At 33.0% G+C, this 22,172-nt stretch overlaps 1 protein-coding gene across 5 annotated transcripts in view; it reads right to left on the bottom strand.

The window, feature by feature from the left end:
• Positions 1 to 3,605: 3,605 nt before the first annotated feature.
• Positions 3,606 to 22,172, bottom strand: part of LOC114325841 (fibronectin type-III domain-containing protein 3a) — a 725,050-nt gene continuing 706,483 nt past the window's right edge. For all 5 annotated transcript variants that reach the window (XM_050649163.1, XM_050649164.1, XM_050649165.1 and 2 more), the window contains 3 exons: positions 15,704 to 15,909; positions 9,249 to 9,654; positions 3,606 to 5,240 (listed from right to left, as the gene is read on the bottom strand). In XM_050649163.1, the coding sequence (XP_050505120.1) occupies positions 4,890 to 5,240; positions 9,249 to 9,654; positions 15,704 to 15,909 (963 nt within the window). In that variant the 3' untranslated portion in view covers positions 3,606 to 4,889. The remainder of the gene's footprint in view (positions 5,241 to 9,248; positions 9,655 to 15,703; positions 15,910 to 22,172) is intronic.

Genomic DNA, 22,172 nt, shown 5'->3' with positions numbered 1-22,172 from the left:
GATTTTAAATTTGTTTTTGGTACTATTTCTAAAATATAGTACTGACATGTTTCATATTTAATATATTAATGCAAATGTAAATAGACTTTTACATGTGTTTAAAATTTTTTAAAAATAATTTATATTTTAAAAGTTATTCGATCAAATGTCGCTTAATTCGTTAATGATTTTTTAAGATATGCATGAGTTAAGATCCGAATACCGGATTAAGAGACATAGTTGGCGCTTAATCTGATGTTTCCTGACAAAGTTAATTCGATATCTTAAACGTTAGTAAATATGTTATATTTTGTAATAAAGAATTAACGGACTATTCAGGGCGCTTGATTCGTTATTACACTTACAAAGATGCGGATTTTTGTTTATGACAATGTATTATGTACCATTATTGGCGTTTAGTTCGATATTACAAATCCTAGTGTGAGATTTTTTTTAATAAAATAAAAAATGTCGCTTATTACTGACATTTAAAAACAGCTTTTTTTTTTTAATTTTTTACAAAAAACATATTTTTATACATAGATTTGCACCCTAGCTGCAATATGGCACTATTATCTCGATTTTGGACTTTTGGCGGTTAATCCGTTATTACATAACGCGGTCCAATTAGGCAACATAGAGAAATTATCACTGTCATTTTGACAAACCTGCGTCAGATTTTCTCTAATATGTTCTGTTATCTTTATAGATATCTGTTCAGTGCAGTAGTGTGTTAATTTAAGAATTCGTTATTGTTGTTTCATAGGAAAGTAATGTTTATTGATAGTTAATTTATTACATATTTGTTGTTGTAAGTTGTTGGCCTCTTTGAAAGAATAGATTGTTGTTAATTGTGAGTTTTAGTTATATGTAGGTAGGTAAGTATATTTTACGTAAAAATATTTCGAATTATAATGCGAGTATATAAAGTTTTAGGAGGATTTTTTCTTCTAAAAATATTATCAATAGTTTAACAAAATGGAAAAAGTAAATCAAACGAAAAATAAAGTGAAACCTTTCAAGAAAAAGTCCATTAAAAACCGTGTCAAAATTATGCGAAAATCGAAATTTGTTTCACTTCACAACAAAAAATAGATAAATATTTCATGCAAATACCTTTCTAAATACCTATCGTAACATAAAATTTTCACCGATTTTGGTTTATTTTTATAAAAATCTATTTATTAATAATAAAATCGTTTTCTATTACTTCCATTTAGCGCGACTATGATATTGTCATAGCAATTAGAATAGCTAAGGATACACGACTAAGAGAACAGTGTGCGGAAATCCAGCAATTGCAACATAAACACGATTCATTCAATATGCACAAAAAAGTTAAAGAAGCTGCAGGCTTATACAAACCTAGAAGAGTTGGGTGTTTGGCAGATAACCAAGGCAAACCACTGTTAAGTGTGGAAGAAAAACTAGACACGTGGAAGAAATATGTGGAAGTAACTTTTGCAGATGAAAGGCAGAATACCATTGAAGACATTGAATGCCAAACAGGACCCCCGATTACCATTGAAGAAGTCACGTCAGCTATTAAAACAACTAAAGATGGTAAAGCTGTAGGGCCTGACCAGTTTTATGTAGAATTCCTAAAACTTATGGATGAACAAGGAATAAAATGGATAACAACCGTATTCAACAAAATATACGTAACTGGAAAAATACCCCAAAGCTGGTTAAAGTCGACCTTCGTAACTTTACCCAAAAAAGTAAATGCCAAAACATGTGAAGACTACAGAACAATTAGCCTAATGAGCCACTTACTCAAAACGTTTCTGAAGGTGATACATGGCAGAATATATAAAAAATGCGAACAACAGATATCATGGACGCAGTTTGGATTCCGCGATGCCTTAGGCACCCGAGAGGCTCTATTCGCTGTCCAAGTGCTTATGCAAAGATGCAGGGATGTTGACTGTGAAGTGTATATTTGTTTTATCGACTACAAAAAGGCGTTTGATAGAGTAAAACATGATAAACTCATAAACATCTTGAAAGAAGCGGGAGTAGATGATAGAGACTTGAGAATCATATATAATTTGTATTACAACCAAACTGCCAATATTAAAGTGGAAGACCAATTAACAGAGGCAGTCTCCATAGATAGAGGAGTGAGGCAAGGATGCATCCTGTCCCCGGTGCTGTTTAATATATACTCTGAATGTATCTTCGAGCAAGCGCTGGGAGAACTACAGGAAGGCGTATTAGTCAACGGAGTGCGTCTGAACAACATTAGATATGCCGACGACGCTGTAGTTTTTGCAGACAGTCTAGATGGTTTGCAAAGAATAATGTCGCGCATATCAGATATAAGTAGAGAATACGGACTTGATCTCAATACGAAAAAAACAAAGTATATGGTAGTCAGTAAGCGCGAAATATTAAATACACAGCTTTTGGTTAACCAACAACTAATTGACAGGGTCGACAGCTACGCATACCTTGGTACCAACATAAACAGCCAGTGGGACCACTCAAGTGAAATAAAACAACGCATAGGAAAAGCGAGATCAGCGTTCATAATGATGAAGTCTCTTTTCAGAAGCCACGATTTACCTCTTGCTACCAAAATCTCTATCATCAGATGCTATGTATTTTCTACGTTATTATACGGAGTAGAGGCCTGGACACTTTCCGAGGCTTCTTTGAGAAAACTCGAGGCATTTGAGATGTGGTGTTACAGGCGCATTTTGAGAATTTCGTGGGTGGATCGTGTGACTAATATTGAGGTTCTACGTAGAATAGGCAAGGAATGCGAGATTATTAACATAATCAAAGAGCGCAAACTAGAATATCTTGGCCATGTTATGAGGAATGAACAGAGATATGGCTTGTTGCAACTCATTCTTCAAGGCAAGGTATTTGGAAAGAGAGGACCAGGGAGAAGAAGAATATCTTGGCTTCAAAACCTGAGAAAGTGGTTTAATACATCGACAACCGGACTATTCAGAATAGCAGCAAGCAAAGTTAGGATAGCCATGCTGGTCGCCAACATCCGGAACGGATAGGCACCTTAAGAAGAAGAATGATATTGTCAAAATATTAATCTTAGATAATGTCAAAGATTACCACTGTTGCCAAATTTTATGATACTATCTCCCGAAGTTATATTTTGTTGCTATCTGTTGATCGCTACTGTTTACTCTTAAGGTAAAAATATAGCTTTGACGAACTAATATTTTTTGTGAAACCGACAAAAGTGCTCGGAGATGACCAATAGTGGCTCTATAGGTTGAAAAGTTATGGTCACTGTACAAAACTATTAATTGCCAATATTTTAGTGCTTTAATGGACAAATTAAAACAGGAACTCAGTTAGAAACGGCTCCAAGCGCAGAAGAAAAAGTGGCGTTTCTCCTAAAGAATGCACCTACTTAGATCGTTGGATGATAAAAATTCATGAGTTGGATTTTACATTACTCTCTTATCAGACTTATTTAGTCCCATCTAATTATTATGGATTTCCAAATCTGAAGAGATGAATTATAAATAAAATATTCAGCTGAAACAAAGAGATAATAATTGACGAAACAAACATCAATTTTGCAGATAAATCAATACGAGTAGAAGAAACCAAAACAAGATTGTCTAGGTGTATTTATAAAAAAAATTCAGTCCCACAGCTAGTCGATGTTTTTATTTTTAAATATAGAATACATATTGATATTCAAATAAAGTTTTTAATGGATTACATAATATTTTATATATGCGTATATTAAAAAAAATAAAATGTATAATGAATAATAATAAAGACAAAGAGACATATTTTTGCTTGTATAGTTTAAAATTATATACTTCCCACATATTTTATCAATTCAAAAAAGAGCCTTGCAAAATTTTTGTGTTTGCCAAATTTATGGAACTGTTACTAATGTTATTAGTAACAACTAATTTAGATATTCACATTAAGCTAATCTATAAAAAACGTTCAACGTACTTTTTTATAGTTACTTTGATAATGAATGGGATAAAAACTAATAATCTCACGAAACATATAAGCACAGTAACAGTCACTTCAAAATTTTTGATTAAAAAAATATAAAATATATTATAACTATCTAAGATAATTACATAAAAAATAATAGAGATATATGAAATATATAATATAATAATATAGTCATCTATACTAACTATAAAAATATTTAATTTTTAACAGTAAATCAAAGAAAAAATTGAACAATACAGAATATACATTATGATTAACAAACAATTAGATTGACAAATATATTAATATATTTCTACAGTCTATATTGGCATCTAACCTAGACAGTAGACAATACAACAATTTATAATTATTTGGAAGAACTGTAAAACATTAAAAGGTTAAGGCAATTTCAGTTTAATTAGGAAGCAAATAAGTATTAAGCCACTTAATTTTGTTTTGTTAAACTTGGATTTCTTTGATAATATAGTCAAATTTGTATATTAAACTGCCTCCTGAACAACATTTTCAAAAATCTGTTTTCTAGTAAGTTATTATCACAAATATACACGATAAAAAAATTTCTACAACACAACCGTCACGAATTTGGAAATTAAATTAACTGATACAGTTAACTACATGAAAAATATTTAGTTTCTTAACAAAAAACATCTAACTTGTCCATTTAACTATAATACCAAAATGACGTTTGTTTTATAATTAAAATTTGCAGTAAAGTAACTACAAATGTATATTAGTGACATAATTTACTGGATAACTAATTTTTGAAATTTTATAAAGAAACTATATTTGGAATACTTCGGTCTGAGTCTGGTACTCGTCTAAGGCTTGCTTAATTTCACACTGTACAACACATAAATTAAAAAATATAAATTTACCACCACCACTCTCTCCCAAACGTTCCTCCCTTCGTTTATACATTTCTACATATGCGCATTTTGTGTACCGTCGCCATTTTACAAAAACGACGTGATCAGCAGGGATATGACAATTCCGATTAGCAATACCAACATCACGTACATGTAAGGTCTGTACTCCTCGGAAAAGGTGAGCGCTTGCCAAATGGAATGATAGAGAGTACGATGTTTGTGAGAGGGCCCATGTGGAGCAGTAGTTCCTATGGAGGTGGACTTTGCAGGTGAGCCTGCCGCTGGTTCCAACGCGGTTGTTGTGAAGGATACTGAAGGTGATGCTGGACCGGGAAGTTCCCCGGTCGATGTCAGACGGACAGGACAAATACGAGCCATGTAGTCGGTCCCTGGTTCCAGGTCTTCGATTGTACATTTACCCTCAGAAGTCTTGGATACCTAGAACATTTAAAATAATGTTAAATACAAAAGCAAACCTCTGTATTTTACGCATATAAGGTGAAGTGGGGTAATATCGTAAACGGGGCAACTTCGTATTAGCTCTAAATCTATCATAAGATACATTTAATTGTACAAGTTAAGGAGTAGAAATCTGTACTAGTTTAGTATGAACTGATTGACATAGATGTCTCTCATTCAGAAGCAATCCTGTCATTGTTTTGCCATTTATAAAATGTGAGTACGTGTGCAACACGTGCGCAGTACATATCTAACCTAAAGTTGAACAAAGTGCCGATATTTTACAGCAAATTTTGTGTCTTGTGCATTTATTTTTGGTAGGTACTTATTAAGAACATTGTTTAAACTTTACGTTAAATAAATAAATCCTTTTGATTATTTGAAATTTACTGAAAAAAAAAACTACTCTAGTCTTGTCACGCATATATTAGTGCACGGGGCAAGTTCGAAGCATGTGGCTCGGTAAGACCGGACTTGTGCTTTTCCCAGTCAATTTTAAAGATTGTTTTGTACTTTTTATGGTTTCTTTCTCAAATTATTCAATTATAACTTTTTTCTCAGATCTAAAATAGTTAGATATTATGTTAGAAAAACGAAACGGAGAGCGTAATCAGCAGAAACAATTAAAGAAGCATTGATAGAAATTCAGGCGCATAAAGGGCATAAATGCCATGCAAAAACCATTCTTTATATTTAAATATATAACTTTTAAACTAAACAACTTATTTTAATCTGGCAAAAAGCAATTTATAAATGACGGATTAGTAAGTCCAATTTTGTCCCGTAACATATAAAGATAGATTTCAATGAGTTTTAAATAGCTTTTTACGAACTTGCCCAATTTATGGGGTAAGTTCGGAATAGTTACTGTTTTTTCTAATTTTTTATAAAAGTTGTAATTTCTAATGTAAATTGGTGTTTTTGGCAATGCGAATTATAACGTATTTATGGTACTCCACGTTGATACCAAGAAAATGTTAAATATTGGAAATATAATTTACAAAAAAATTATTATAGTCAAACTTAACAAAAACCGGTCCGAACTTACCCCACTCCACCTTATCTATTATCTTTACAACTGGATACTACCTTGGAAATCACGATGTTGAACGCAGCATACAAATAATGACCAAGGTCATTTATGAAAGGTTTAGATTAGACCACACGCTGAAAAAATAGTTCGCAAACACTAATATATCGGATATTGGTTCTACGACAGATATTCGAAAAAACAAAGGAATTTATCTTCGAAATACATAATCTCTTCATAGAATGACGATCTTCCAATTGAAAAAAAAATGGGAAGAATAGATGTTTTCGCTGCAAATATCTTAAAATCGAAAAAAGAACAAAAATTATTTGTAGTCAGTGTCAAGTACCGCTTTGTATTGAATTTTTACTTCCTATCATATACGGAATGTTTTCCAGTTCATAAAAATAAAATTATTTCTTTTATACCATACTGTTACTTTATTACTTTTGGGACATATTTGGGGCATATTTGTTTTATTATTCATGACTACTGGGATAAATATGTCCCACGATTTATGTTTTTATCTATATCTTTAGCATAATAAAATCTCACAGTAGTATTTATACGGTCAAATATAATATAATTAAATTTTAAAAGCCCTAGGACCTTACTGGCTTATAGACTGGCAAACATTTACCACATATTATATAGTTGGAGTCTACATTTTTCCCACTCCCAAAAAACCTACTATACCATCATGTAAAAAGATAATTCTTAATAGAATCAAGCAGAAATGTGAAGAGACAATGGAAAACAAACAATTCGGTTTCGGAGAAGAATTGGGAACAAGGAAAGCTTTGTTCTCAATGCTAACATTACTTCAACAATAATGGCAAGTACAAAAACAAATTTACGTCTGCTTTATATATTTTGAGAATGCGTTTAATAGGGTTCAACTCAATAGTCTGTTTGAATATCTAGAAATGATTGGAATAGATGATAAAGATCTAAGACTTTACAACATCTATATTGAAATCAAGAAGCTTCTATGCTGATAGACAGCAAAGAAACAACAGAGAAAATTTGAAAATTTGCATTCAAAGAGGTGTCACGACAGGGTTGTGTGTTATCCGCAACTTTGTTTAACGTTTACTCAGAAATAATTTTTAACGAAGCCTTATAGGATATGCAGATATATATAACATCAGATATACAGATGACACCGCGATCTTGGCTGAAAGTATCGAAGATCTTCAAATCCTTATAGATCGAGTCACTAGAGAATGCTCCAATAACGGCCTTAGCATAAATACAACAAAGAAAAAGTTACTTGTAGTAAACGAGACGTCGCACAGCGGTCCAAAATCCCGAAAAGCTGGCCAAAAGTCAAAAAAAAATTCCACGTTTCGAGAATATTATTATATTTTCTAAAAGAGAATTAAATTCCCTATTCAGTGTTGGCAACCCTAGAGCTATATCTCGTATATCTGAATTTCCAGTTCAGTTCAAAGTTGACCTTCTTACGGAACAGAAGCGCAGTTAAGAAAAACGAATATTTTATACAGACAGTCTTGTGCGTGTATCTCGAAAACGAAGTGCGCAAATTCAATCCTTCAAAATGGAGGATATTCGTGGATCCATCTTTAATAAAAGCCGATGATAATATCAAAATATTTGTATGTGTTATATTTAGTATATTTTAAGTTTAAATTAAGTAATAAGAGAGTATGTATGTATATATTTTGAAAAAATTTAATTTTCAGATAGGCAAATAGTTATATATTCCATCGAATTCCAAGATGTTACTACAATCATCTTTTAGCTTATATTTCTCTTTAAGATTAAAAAAAAAAATTGCTGCCACTATCTGTCCCTCTGGTTTTGCGAGAATTTTTTGTACAAGCGCTCTGCGCTATGAGTTTCCATATGAATCGTTAACAACGCAGAATAAACAGATCATGCCACAGCATTCAGGTAGTTGTTATGACTGTAGATCTTTAGTTATTTCAGTATTATAGGGTAAAATCAGAGATAAAAGGGTCAGGTACAGTATTGTTGAAAAATAAAGTAAAAATTAGTTTTGACTTTCATATGATTAATAATCGAATTTAACGTTGGAATAAAAAATCCGCCATTGCATCCGCCATTTTGTTTTTTGAAATTTCGATTTCAGATTCGTAATCAGCAACCTCAAAACCCCCCGGATATCAAATTTCGACGGTATTACATATATTTAAAATACATAAACCCGCCATATTACATCCGCCATTTTGTTTTTTTTTTAATTTAGACTTCGGATTCGTAAGCTACCTTAGAAACACCTGGATGCCTAATTTCATGCAAATCAAAAAAGCTTTCATATTTTGGCAATCTTTTCGGGTTTTTGGACCACTGTGCGTCGGCGCTATGCAACTAATTGTCAGTAATGAACAGATAACAAAAGTTAACCACTTTAAATACCTAAGATTTTGGATAAACGAGACATTAAATCCGGATGAAGAAATTAAAATTCGTATGGAAATTGCTAGAGGAGCATTTATGAAACTTAGATCTATTCTGACCTTACAATTCTCAGCTGAACTTACAACTAAGAGTCAAGTTCCTAAAATGTTATGTTATGTGTATCCTTATTATTATATGGATGTAAAATCATGAAGGTTCACATGATGAACAAATTAGAAACCATCGAGGTGTAGTCATATCGTGGAATGATCAGAATATCATGGGTTCGACGCATTTCAAACAGAGAAGTATTAAACAAAGTAGGTCAAGGCGAAGGTGACTTAATGAAGATGATAAAAAAGAGAAAACTTGAATATCTGAGACATATATAATGAGGGGTAGGAGATACAGGATACTACAGTTAATATTCGACGGAAAAAGAGGACTACGTGAGGACTAAGATTGACTACGTCAATGGACTGGATAATTAGCAGATAAATTATTACATGCCGCGCAACCCACAGCTAAAGGTTGTGCACGGTACTTAAAGAAGAAGAAGAAAAAGACCTTACCTGCTTGAACACTTGTTCCTTTAGTCTTGCTAATTGTACTCTGTAGACAACGGAATCCGAAAATGCATTTTTAGCTGGCAACCACTCAAGAGAACAACTCCTCTGTTCCACTTCTATAACTTTGGGAGCTTTCAGCGTCGTTGGAGGAGCAACAGTAGTAGTATACTCATAGTCTTCAGAAAATTCTCCAACACCTGCATCGTTGGCTGCGTTCACCCTAAATCTGTATGTCGTAGATTCGTGTAGCTTGTTGACTTTACATGTGAGAGCTGTACCTTTGTATACACACTGATAATCTCCCATGCGGGGATTGTCCATTTCCACACAGTATTGGGTGTATTCGGTGTTTTTGCCCTCGCCCCATTTCAATTTAATATAGTTATGAGCAGTGGCAATACATTCTAACCTGAAACATTTTATTATCACATTTAGTGTGAATATCTTTATATCAAATCCTATTCTGCATGTACAAGTTAATGATAGTTTATTTATATTCTAATCTAATACATATACATTTTATGGTAACATACACTAATAATGTGACTTAATACACAATAATAATAGGTACTGAAAATAGACGCAAAGAGCTTGATGCAATTTCGTATATAATTAACAATATAAGTTTTGAACTTTTCAAAATACAGAAGCTTTAACGTTAAACTAAAATGGAATAAAACAAATTAAATTAAAATTTGGATCTAACTATTTATATAGTAATATAGTTGGGTACATCAATAGTCACAGGCAACCAAGTGACGTCAAGAACGTTGAGGAGACGTCAGTTTTTGGTTGAATATATACACGTGTTTGAAGATTACGTCGTATAAACGTCTTTTGTAGGTGATTTTGAATACGTAAGATTAATGACATTTTTTTGTGTGAATTTGATGGCCTTGGCTGAGCCAATTGGCCAGACATTTTATTTTAAAAACGAAACATTTTTTTTTCAATCAGAGGAATTTTTTCTGTATTTCTAACTCTAAATATATGTACATAAGAAACTAACATACTACTATCTAAATACATACTGTTTTGGATGTAAATATTTTTTGTTTAAAATACGCCTTAAAAACACGTTTTCATTTCAGACAGTCTAAGTCTGACGTCACAAAACTGGGAGGAGCTTAAAGACTTAGTTAATGCTTAAGACTCCAAACAATTTCCATAAGAAGTTTTTCATTTATTGTTTACGTGCTTTGTGTGGTAAAATAAGACTTTTCATTTAGATATTTAGTTGAAGAAACGTGTTAATTAAGAGATTTTTATTCGTTTTTACTCAAGTGAGTTAGTTTAACGCGATAATTCTTCGTGAAAATTGTTTGAGGTTATGGTTTAATTTGTTTTGGTGTTTATTTTTTGTTACCGAACTAATTGTGTGTTATCGAGTTTAATTAAATTAATTTGTTAATAAATTATTTATTAGTTTATATGTTGTTTCAATTTTGACACAGTAAGTATATATAAAAAGTGAAAATTCTATATACGTAGGTATGTTGCATTGAGAGTATTGTAATTTTATACATTTTAGAGAGTCTTCCATTTGGTTTTACTTTTAGCCTATGGGTTAAATTTAAAACGGTTAAATGAAAAATTGCAATACCAACAATGCCCATACGAACAAATATTTGTGTATCTTAACATACATATTATATTAACATTTGTTAATAAATTATTTATTAGTTTATATGTTGTTTCAATTTTGACACAGTAAGTATATATAAAAAGTGAAAATTCTATATACATATGAGGCGGTGAAAGGAAAAGTGGCGTAAGTCACTTTTTTATAGAATAGAGATAAGTGCATATTCAAAATCTCCATATTTAAATCTATCAGACGCAACAGTGATGTAAGTCATAACTCTTCCATTTGCTCATAGATAGCAGCACAAACTTGACAGTCAAACAAAATCTCTGTTGTAGTAGACGAAAAAGTGGTGCAAGTCAGACTTACACCACTATTCCCTCATTCCTATGTTGTTTAGTATTTTGCAGTTGCGATTTTTCGATACAATGGATGACGACTGTTTAAGTGATGTGAGTGATGAGCCTAGTATTTTCGCTTACTCAGGAGATGAGTGGGTGCCTTCTGATTCTCAACAAGAAAGTAATCTTCAGATATCTGATGGCCGAATGTCACGGGCCATTAATAAGATAAAACAAGGGGAACCACCTGGTTCAGATAATCGAGGCCATGGTATAATAACTAATAAAATGTCTGAAGAACGTATGAACTGTGTCCGGAAGCATATTGAAAATTTTCCATTTTATCAATCGCACTACACAAGGAATAAGAATCCCAATCGTAGGTATCTATCTCTGACCTTGACCTTAATGTTACCATGCTGTATCGCTTGTACAGTAAGTACTGTCGAGAACAAGGTACTGTCCCCGTTTCCAGTGATATTTATCGCTGTACACTCAATAATGAGTACAACCTTCATTTTCATGTACCACAAAAAGATACGTCCTCTAAGTGTGATGCTTACAAATTAAAAAAAGCTGCAACAATAGATGATAATGAGATAAAACAGATTGAAGTTGAGCACGAACTTCATTTTAGGAATAAAATGATACAGAAAAGGCCCAGACCGTCGATTCTTACTATGTATTCACTTTTGACCTAGAGAAAGCCCTAGCTTTCCCAAAACTAACCACATCTATCGCATACTATAAACGTATTATGTACATTTACAATTTGGGCTGCCATGAGCTATCGTCTGGATTAGGCTACATGCTGCATGTATGGAAGGGATGAAACAACAGCTTCGAACGGATTTCAGCAAATCAGTGCCTGTGTCACAAAGCAGATAGAATTACGTGCAGCAAATTCAAAACATGTTGTATTGTACAGTGACAGCTACATCGGTCAAAATAGAAACTGGAATTTTGACTCGGCCTTGTTACAATTAGTTCAGAGTGAAAATAATAGTATCGAAGTAGTCGATCACAAGTTTATGGTAAGAGGACACTCTTACTTACCAAACGACTCAGACTTTGGTTCAATTGAAACTCACTCTAAAGGTAAACAGATTTATGTGCCTGAAGATTGGTTCTCCGTCATAGTTCGGCGTCGAAAGAAAAAAGCTTTCATTTCACAAAAATTCTTAGAGAAGACATTAAAGATCTGAAAAATCTCACTAAATCAATTACGAAAAGAAAAACCAATACTAACCAACCAGTGTCATGTTTAAAAATTCAGTGGACGAGAGTGAAAAAAAATGGGCCATTTTCATTGTTCTATTAAGAAACACTAAATGAAGATTTTTCCTTTTCACAAATTAATATCCGAAGCAGGCAGAAGGGAAGACCAACACTGTTGAAAATTTTTTAACTGGATTGCTCCAGTCCACCATTCTTATTTAGAAATCTTATATCATCTAATGAAGTATCAATGACGAAGCTGGACCACTTCCTGATGCAGAAGAAAACAATGACTAATAAACTAGTGAATTTATTTTTGATTTTCTAATGTAAAAAACAATAAACATGTTTTGCTTTCTTTACATTCTCTTTAAACTCTTGAAGGAAAATTGGTGTAAGTCATTTCACCCCTTAAAAACTACCCTGAACATAGTTTTATTTGTACAAAAATGTTAGTGGAGTTACAGATGTTCTTAATAAATAAAAAAATATCACAAGCATGTTTATAAATGTTACGTAGATTTAATTACAATGTTTCTAGTAAAACCGTTTATATCTCAAAATCATGCTCATGTGACTTACACCACTTTGCCTTTCACCGCCTCATATGTAGGTATGTGCCATTGAAAGTATTGTAATTCTATACATTTTAGAGAGTCTTCCATTTGGTTTTACTTTTAGCCTATGGGTTAAATTTAAAACGGTTAAATGAAAAATTGCAATACCAACAATGCCCATACGAACAAATATTTGTGTATCTTTAAAACCATAAAATGAAAAATAATCTAAAAAACGACATAAAAACTACGTTTTTGATACCACTTATTTAAAAGGTGATAAAAGTGACGTAAATTATGGTGGGACAAATTCACGTGACCTTCGACGTCGAAAAAACGTGATGAATTTGACGTGGTTTAGTGATAATTATGACGTCTTTTCAACGTTTCTTAAACGTTATTTGGTTGCCTGGAGAGTATGATATCGGAAAATGTCAAGAAAATCATTATATTTATATGGCATTGTGGTGTATCTAATAACAGAGTAAGTATGATTATGAGTTTACAACAGGAAATATTGTGAGTCTAATATCTTAGCCTCAGCAAAGGAAGAGGTTCTTGGTGAAAGACATATAAATAAAAATAAATCTTTCCGAAAGTGAGAAACTCCATCGGTTTTATACAGAAGTGAAGGAAAATATAAAGGGAAAAGTTTACCTGAAATACTTGTCAACCAAGACACATGAAACATACGATAATTACAAGACAGTATTAAACGAAAGCCATGCACTTGTAAGAAATCACTGCAAAAGGAAATATGACGTTATATAATAAGCCAAAGAACGGTTAGGATACCTGAATTGACTATCTACAAGGGCGTTATGCAGAGGAAAAACGAATAATGCTAGAACCGGAAACGCGAAAAATAATTAAAGACGAAATGCCAAACGATTTACTGAAGAATTATGGAGCAGCAACAACAGAACTAGCAACATTAATAACCAAAATTCTAAAACACAATGCAATGCCGGAAGAACGGAGAAACAGCGAACTACCTCTACTATTCAAAAAAGGAGATAAAAATAGCCATACAACTAGATCTATAAACTTAAAAACTACCCTAAAACTTATTAGAACTAAAATTTTACAAAAACTAATAGTCCTGTCGCCGGGGGGGGGGTACAACAGCCTCCTCTATTCAGGGGGACTAACCCAAGTTTTTTTTATGTATTTTTACCCGTAGAACACGAATTTTTTGGGTAACAGTTGATCCAGATGTCGATAAGATTGTTATGAACAAAAAACTTGAGAAATTACATAACAGCGATTTTTCGCAAAACGTTGTAAAACATTGTATTTATTGGGTCATTCTAAGCAAAAAATGTTCTTAATAGTTTTTCCGTAGGATGCAAGGTTTTCGAGATAGACTTGCACTTTCGAGATAAGTTGAACTTTCAAAAAATCGAAAACTTGCAATTTTTGAACCCGAATAACTTTTGACGAAAAAAATAAAATAGCAATTCTGCTTACCGCATTTGAAAGTTCAAGTCAAATTCTATCGGTTTGAGTATTTGCATTGCTAAAAATTAATTTTTTTATTGTTAAACAAAGCTATAAACACATAGTGCTTGAGTGATGATTTCAATGCATTTCTCATTTAAAATCGAACGAGTATGCCATCCTACAAACAGGCAATTTCTACGTAGGATGAATTAAAACGCATGCATTGGGCACGGGAATCACTATTTGTTTATAGCTTTGTTTGACAATAAAAAATTTAATTTTTAGCAATGCAAATAATCAAAACATTACAAATGGGGTAAGCAGAATTGCTATTTTATTTTTTAATCAAAATTTATTGGGCTCAAAAATTGCAATTTTTTCGATTTTTGAAAGTTCAACCGCGTTTATCTAGAAAACTATGCATCCTACGAAAAAACTAGTAAAAACATTTTTTGCTTAGAATAACTCAAAAAATACAAAAATATATTTTGTTTTGCGAAAAATCGCTGTTATATTCCTCAAGTTCTTTGTTTATAACCTTTTCGACATCCGGATCAACTATTACCCAAAAAAGTCGTATTCTACGGGTCAAAATACATAAAAAAAAACTTAAGTAAGTTCATCTGAATAAAGGAGTCCGTTGTACCCCCCTTGGTGACAGGACTATAATGAATTAGAGGATAAGTTTAGCAGATGAACAACAGGGTATTCATACTGGAAGATTGTGCACAGGTGCAATATTCGTCATAAAGCAAATTGCCGAGAAATCTTAGTCTGAGTAATTACTGAGTAATACTCAGAGATATAGGCCATCTTCTCTATAATAGAGAACTTCCCTTAAATATCATAAAGACTATTCAAAACATCTACTAAAACAACAAAAGGGAAGTCAGAATAGATGAACAACTTAAAGAACCTATAGACATAAGTGGGGGAATAACACAGGAGGACTCGTTGAGCCCTATGCTCTTCAATTTAATTATGCATGAAATCGTCAAAAGTGTTACTAAAGAAAGAGGATACAGAATTGGAAACACATAAGTAAAAATTCTCTGTCACGCAGACGATGCAATATTCATAGCTCAAGATGAGAATAGTCTGTAAAAACTAGTCCAAAGATTTAAAATAAAACCAAAAGAATCTAATATAACAATTTCAACAGATTTTCGAAAACAAAATCAGAAATGTATCGTAAAAAGAACCGATTTACGCCATATTGATAATGTTCTTTGAATTGGTTTTCGAACTTTTTGAAAAAAAAATTTTCTGAATCACAATTAAAGCTGAAATAATGGCTTCAAAAAATTGACTTACCTGGGTGCAGTCGGGGGCAGCCTCAACGTAGCAGTTCTCAATGAAGACGAAAATGGACCATGTGCAACATCATTAACTGCTTGGATCTTGATTTTATAGTTTGTTTCCGGTTGTAAACCCTCCACAGTATATTCATTTACAGCGCCATCTGTTGATATTGTCCTATCACCGATTTCAATATTGTAATTCGTAATAGGGCTACCATTCTAAAAAATAAAAAATATATTATGTTAAATAATTTCTCAAAAAGATGATGTACTCATTTTGGATTATAAAGAGGTACTTTTTTCAAAACGAAAAACCAACAAAAAAAATTAATTTTATTTGAAAGTCTTTATTATCATACGAAAAAACCATTCTTTACAATTACTTCTTAAAGATAAATTCTTTCAAATGTTAACCGTGACTGCGAGTAAGACGGTCTATTGTTGACGCGTTCGAGCATTTCGATTGGTATTTGACCAATGACTCGAGTAATATTGGCCTTCAATGCCTCAATCGTAGCCGGTTTTTTCATGTAGACTTTGGACTTTAGGTAGCCACAAAGAAAAAAGTCGAGAGGTGTGATGTCACAGGATATAGACGGCCAATGGACCGTGATAGTGTGACGTCAAAACGTCAAAACGGTTTCCAAATATTGATATAAAAATACCAAACAAAGCAACTGTCAATTCATTATACACGTGATTTGTGTAATAATTTTTAATTTTATTTTGTTTTAACAATCATCTGCACATTTTTTTCTAAAGACACAATCTTTGTTAGTCATATCAATCATATTGCTTTTAATTTTATAAATGCCCTTACACAAAATCAAGGATTTACAGACTTCATAGTATGTACTTACTGTGTTTCTTCAGGTTTTTAACCAGTCCTATTTGGAAATGTGGTGGGAAATATACTATGAGCATTGATTACAATCACGGGTACCCAACACATTACCATTTTGTAAAAATTAAACATCCTACAAGCAATATATTCCAATTATAAAAACCAAAACAAACAGCATGTGTGAATTTCTGCTTTGTTTGGAAACCAATTCAGAGTAGCCAACATTGATTTGACGTCACGACTATCACGGTCCATTCAATAGTCCGAAGCGTGAAATAAATTGCTCACCGAATCGTTTTCGCAGTAAAGTCATGCTTTCACGGGATTATGACAAGTGGCCCCATCTTGTTGGAACCAGATGTCGAGACCACGAGCTTCAATCTCAGGCACCAAATAGTCCGTTATCATGGCGCGATAATGATCTCTATTCACAGTAACATTCTGGTCGGCCTCAATTTTAAAGAAATACCTATGGACCGACGCCGACGATTCCGCCGGCTTATAAACCACAGCAAACAGTTGCTATTTCTGGATGTAGTAGCAACTCTTGAACCTCTTTGGGTTGCTCATCACTAGTGTGACCAACTGGTCCGAAAAATCCGGGACATGACCCGAAATAAAAAGTCGTGTACCGGCGTCCCGAGAAGTCTTCCGGGCCATCAGAATTTTCAACGTTTTGGTAAAATTCTATTTTGAAATTTTGAATACGTTATTCTTCAAATAATTCACAGCAAATTGAATTGGTGGGACGAAAAAAAGTCGACAATTTCTAGAGTGTAATACTAACATTACATCCAAAACCGTATGCATTTTATATCGTGGTATTATTATAGTTCTACGAAAACGAAAACGGTGGACTTTTTTTTCGTTTCTGTATTTTAATTTAATTTTAATTTTTCTCGAACGACGGAAAGCTACACTTAGACATTGCAAATAGGACAAAGAAAGCTACGAGAATATATTTGCGATTAATAATACGATACATACTTGGAAAAAGGGAAATCAGCCAGGAAACAAAAATACATGTAGGTATTATAATACAATCACAGTACCAACTCTTCTATATGTAGGCGAGACATGGGTTACAAATAAAAGACATGAAAGTGCCATAAATGCAGCAGAAATTAAGCAGCTGAGAAAAATAGCTGGACAGGGAAAGGAACGAAAACATAAAAAACGTGCTAAGCAGAGAAGCAATAGAGAAAAAAATTGAAAAAAGAAAACTGAATTGATTTGGACATACATATAACTAGAATGAACGAGAACAGACTAGTAAAGAAGGTGACAGATGCGAAAAGACAGGGGAAAGTGTGGAGGGGCAGACCTAGAAAGGGGTGAATGGAACAAATCCAGAAAATCTGGACCAAGAGAGGGAAAACAGTGAAACAGATGAAGGAAATGGCAGGAGACCGGAAGCAGGGTTGGAAAAAACCCGGGTTTTTTTTAAAGCCCAACCCGACGGGTTTTTTGGGTTTTTTAGGTTTTTTTCGGGTTTTTTTGGGGATTTTCAGTTTTTTATTTAGATTTGATATATAGTTTCTGCTCTATCAAAAGTTTTACAAAAATTATGAATTTTATTGCAAAAATAATAAAATAACAAAATATGCTTACAAAATAAATCAACTTGACATAAATAAATACATTTGGCATTACTGGCCATCAGTGCATCAGCACCTGCACTACGTCATTTGCCTCCACGCTAACAGCCGGATAATGGGAATCACCGATATTTCTTCGGGGATTTATTTAGAGCACAAACCTCTTAATTTTGTCAATTTTAACTGTACGATGCATTGATGAGTGCGTTTTGCCGTGGCGTTCTGGAGTTGTGAAATTACATCATTCTGAAATTATGGCAAATAACAGTAGATGTGGAAGAAAATTAGATTTCAGTTGGGCAGACGTTAACAAAATTGAAACGGAAAGGAAAGCTTAAAGCCGAATGTAAACATTGTAAAATTTTAATTAGCAGCAAAATTGAAAGAATAAAAGCACACTTGCAGAAATGTGCGGTGCTAACTAAAAAAAGAGTGACTGAACGTGCTGACGGGGACATCAATAGAATGAGTCAAATAGAAAGTTGTAGTAGTGGTGGTGGTAGCAGCCGTTTTTTTGAAGAAAGTGCATCAAAGAATGTACCTATTAAAAGAAAAAGACAGACACGTATGATAAAATTATTAAATCATTCATTATACTATATTCTATATTTGAGAATTAATTACGTCAATTCAATAAATTCTCCGTAATTTAAATTTAGTATTTTAAAATTTAACCAACGCTAACCAATTGTTATTTTTATTATTTCCTTCAATTTTGATATTGGATTCAATCTATAATATATGTATAGGGTGGTCTAACTATTTGGCAAAACTTCAAATATCTAAAATCAATAGAAAATGTCAAAATAACTAATAAGTATTAGTATACTTTGTCATATATCGAATTATCGCAATCATAAAGGGGTGTCAAAGTTTGTCAATTATTGCTGCAAAGTGTTTTCGCCGATTTTAATGTAACTTCCAGTGGCGTCGCAGAAAGTGAAAACATCATATTATGTTTATGCTACTAACTATGCCCAAAATAACCCAAACTTTGACAGGATATACAGGATGTATATTTGTATATCTATATATTTTCTACCCACCCTGTGTCTGGTCTACTATAATAAGAAGAAATTTCAAGAAAAGTAACAAACATAATTAATTTTATGTAAATTGTTTTAAGTATTGAAAGCTTTGTTGTGCAGACTTCCGCAAGTGAAAAGCAGAAATTGGATATTAAAATAGCCAAATTTTTTTATGGCTCTAACATAGCATTCAATATTGCTGATAACAAATTATTCAAGGACATGATCTGCGCATTGAGACCTGGATATGATCCACCTAGCGGCAAGAAAGTATCAGGAGAGCTGTTAGATACAGTTTATAAGGAAATAGAAGAAACCCTGAAAAGTGAACTCAGTGCTGAAGACGTTAGCTTCACAATGATGCAGGATGGATGGCCCAGTATTAAGAATGACCCTATAATTGCTATGAGTATTCATACTGGCGAACATAGTATGTTGATTGATGCTGTGGAGCCTTCTGATGAAAAAAAAATAGCTAAAAAAATATTGAATATATTAATGAAACTTATAATAAAGATGTTTTTGCTATATGTACCGATAATGAGGCAAAACTGGTCAATATTAAAGACATTTTGAAGGAAACTTATCCAAATTTACTAACATATGGGTGTTCCTCTCATTTAATGAATTTATTAGAAACATATGTTACACCCAAAACAGTTACCAAGCACATAATTGAGATCCATAAATATTTTAGAAATAAACATTTAACACATGGGTGGCTTAAAGAAAAAAAGGGTCTAATGCCTCAGCTACCCAATGAAACCCGTTGGAAATCATATGAAGCCTGTCTTGCAACATTTATAAGCAACTATCACATATATGTTGAAATTAGGACAGAGAAGGAGCAAGAATTTGATAAAAATATCTCCAAAATATTAGATCATGTCGCCATATATAGAGAGGCTCTGTATTCGCAAAAACAGCTTGCCGTTATTGTGAAAGCTCTAGACAGATTCCAAAGCGATTCAGTAAACATTTCTGATGCAGTAGAAATATGGAAAGATGCCCTCGACCATTATTTGTTACAGTCATACAGACAAGAAATAAAAAAGAGATATGACTTTGCAATTCAACCATTTCACCTTTTTGCAAATACTATGGATCCCAAATACATGGGAAGACGACTTACAGGGGAAGAAAAGGAAACAGTCGAACAATGGGTTGCATCGAATCTTTCTGATGAGTTTTTGGCAGTGATGTTATCATTCAAGATTAAGGAAGGATACAGATATGTTCCCCGCAACACTTTTCAAAGAAGAACTTGTCAAAAAATTCTCAACAAAGAAATGGTGGAAGCTGATATCAGTAAAAAATAAAAAAACAAATAAAATACCAGATGACTTTTGTATTTATATGTTATCTTTGTTCTCATGTCCAGCTTCATCTGCATCTATTGAGCGGATTTTTTCTTCTTATGGATTAATATGGACTAAGCTTCGCAACAAATTAGGTGCCGATAGAGCTGCAAACTTGGTAAAAATATATAATCATTTAAGATCCGAGTCCTCGTCCTCGACCGAGTCTAACGAATAACGAATGGGAATTGGGAATGTGACAAAAATACAGATTCTGATTTTCCTGATAACTAATATGCTTTGCTGATGCCTTGTTTAACAAGAAACTTGTTTATTTTTTTATTTGTCTATATACCATGTTTAAAATAAGTGTTTTATTAGTTTAGTTTCAGTTTCTCTCATTTTGTATTCACCTACTACTTACTTCATGGTATTTACGCTAGTTTTTGTTTTTATTCAGAAATAAATATATGTATATGACGTTCATTCAACTGAAAATTTGCTATTTTTGAAAAAACCCCAAAAAACCCAATAATAGTGGGTTTTATCAATTGAAAAAATCCGAAAAAACCCACTGGGTTTTATAAGATGGGGAAATTCTATGCCAACCCTGACCGGAAGGCGTGGAAGAAATGAGTAAAAGATAGATAGGTGATACTGGTGATAGCAAAGTCTGACGGTCTTATTAGGCATAAGGACAACGAGAAGAAGTATTATAATTATCATCTTCTGAAAAAAACAATGGCCCGATTTTCATTGAAAAATCCCGGATTTTAGGTATTTCTTTCAGCCTTGTCCCGGATTCGACCGAATTGGAGATGGTTACACTACCATCATCCCAAACACGGGCATTCTCTTTATTCACGTCCCTGTTAAGCCAAAATGGGCCTCATCGGAAACCGTTTTTTTTTTTTTCGAAAAGAGTGGATCTCTGAAAGCTTATCAAGAGCACGTCGACTAAAACGGTGACCACTTGGAAAGTCGATCGGCTTCAGATCTTGCACTAATTCAATTTTGTAGGCCTTTAAACCAAGATCTTTATGTAAAATACTCCAAGTTATTAGAGAGATATCGAAACCCCATTTAACATCGTTCTTTAATAAAAGATCCTTTATTTTGACATATACGCAAGCGCAGTATCGCGTCCTTTATTTCTGTCCTGTAATAAAATACAGGCCGCCCGTATTTAAGGAAAAATAAAGAACAAAAATCTTTTAATAAAGGATCCTGTATTTTGACGTAACGTGTAAAAAATGTGACAAATTTGTCAAATTATGTGAAGAAACAAGAGCTGAAAGGCGTCTAACTTCACTTATATTTATGTTTTTATCAACAAATAGAATTTTATAAGTTATTTTTATATTTACAAAAATATTTAATGTGTCATTTGTCAAAATAAGAGATTCCTTAAAGCTGCGTTTCCGATAACTCTCATTAGACATATCCTGTATTTGTCTTTTATTAAAAGATCCTGTAATAAAGGAACTTTTAACTTAGGGTTTCGATAACTCTCTATTGCATACGACAAGCCAAGATATTGGGAACGTCGACGAATCGATTCTTCATTATTTTCGCGTATACCATTCGCTACCGTCGCTATATTTTCTTCAGTACGTGCTGAATGTCGTTTATTTGGTCGCGTCTTATCCAATAATTCAAACTTACTGATGGCATAGTGAATTATACGTTCGGTAGACCAATTATGTGGACCATA

The sequence above is a fragment of the Diabrotica virgifera genome, chromosome 4 (genome assembly GCF_917563875.1).
Source record: "Diabrotica virgifera virgifera chromosome 4, PGI_DIABVI_V3a".
In the NCBI taxonomy this organism is placed as follows: domain Eukaryota; kingdom Metazoa; phylum Arthropoda; class Insecta; order Coleoptera; family Chrysomelidae; genus Diabrotica; species Diabrotica virgifera.
The sequence above is the reverse complement of the archived record's forward strand: the minus strand, read 5'-3'. Positions and strand labels throughout refer to the sequence as shown.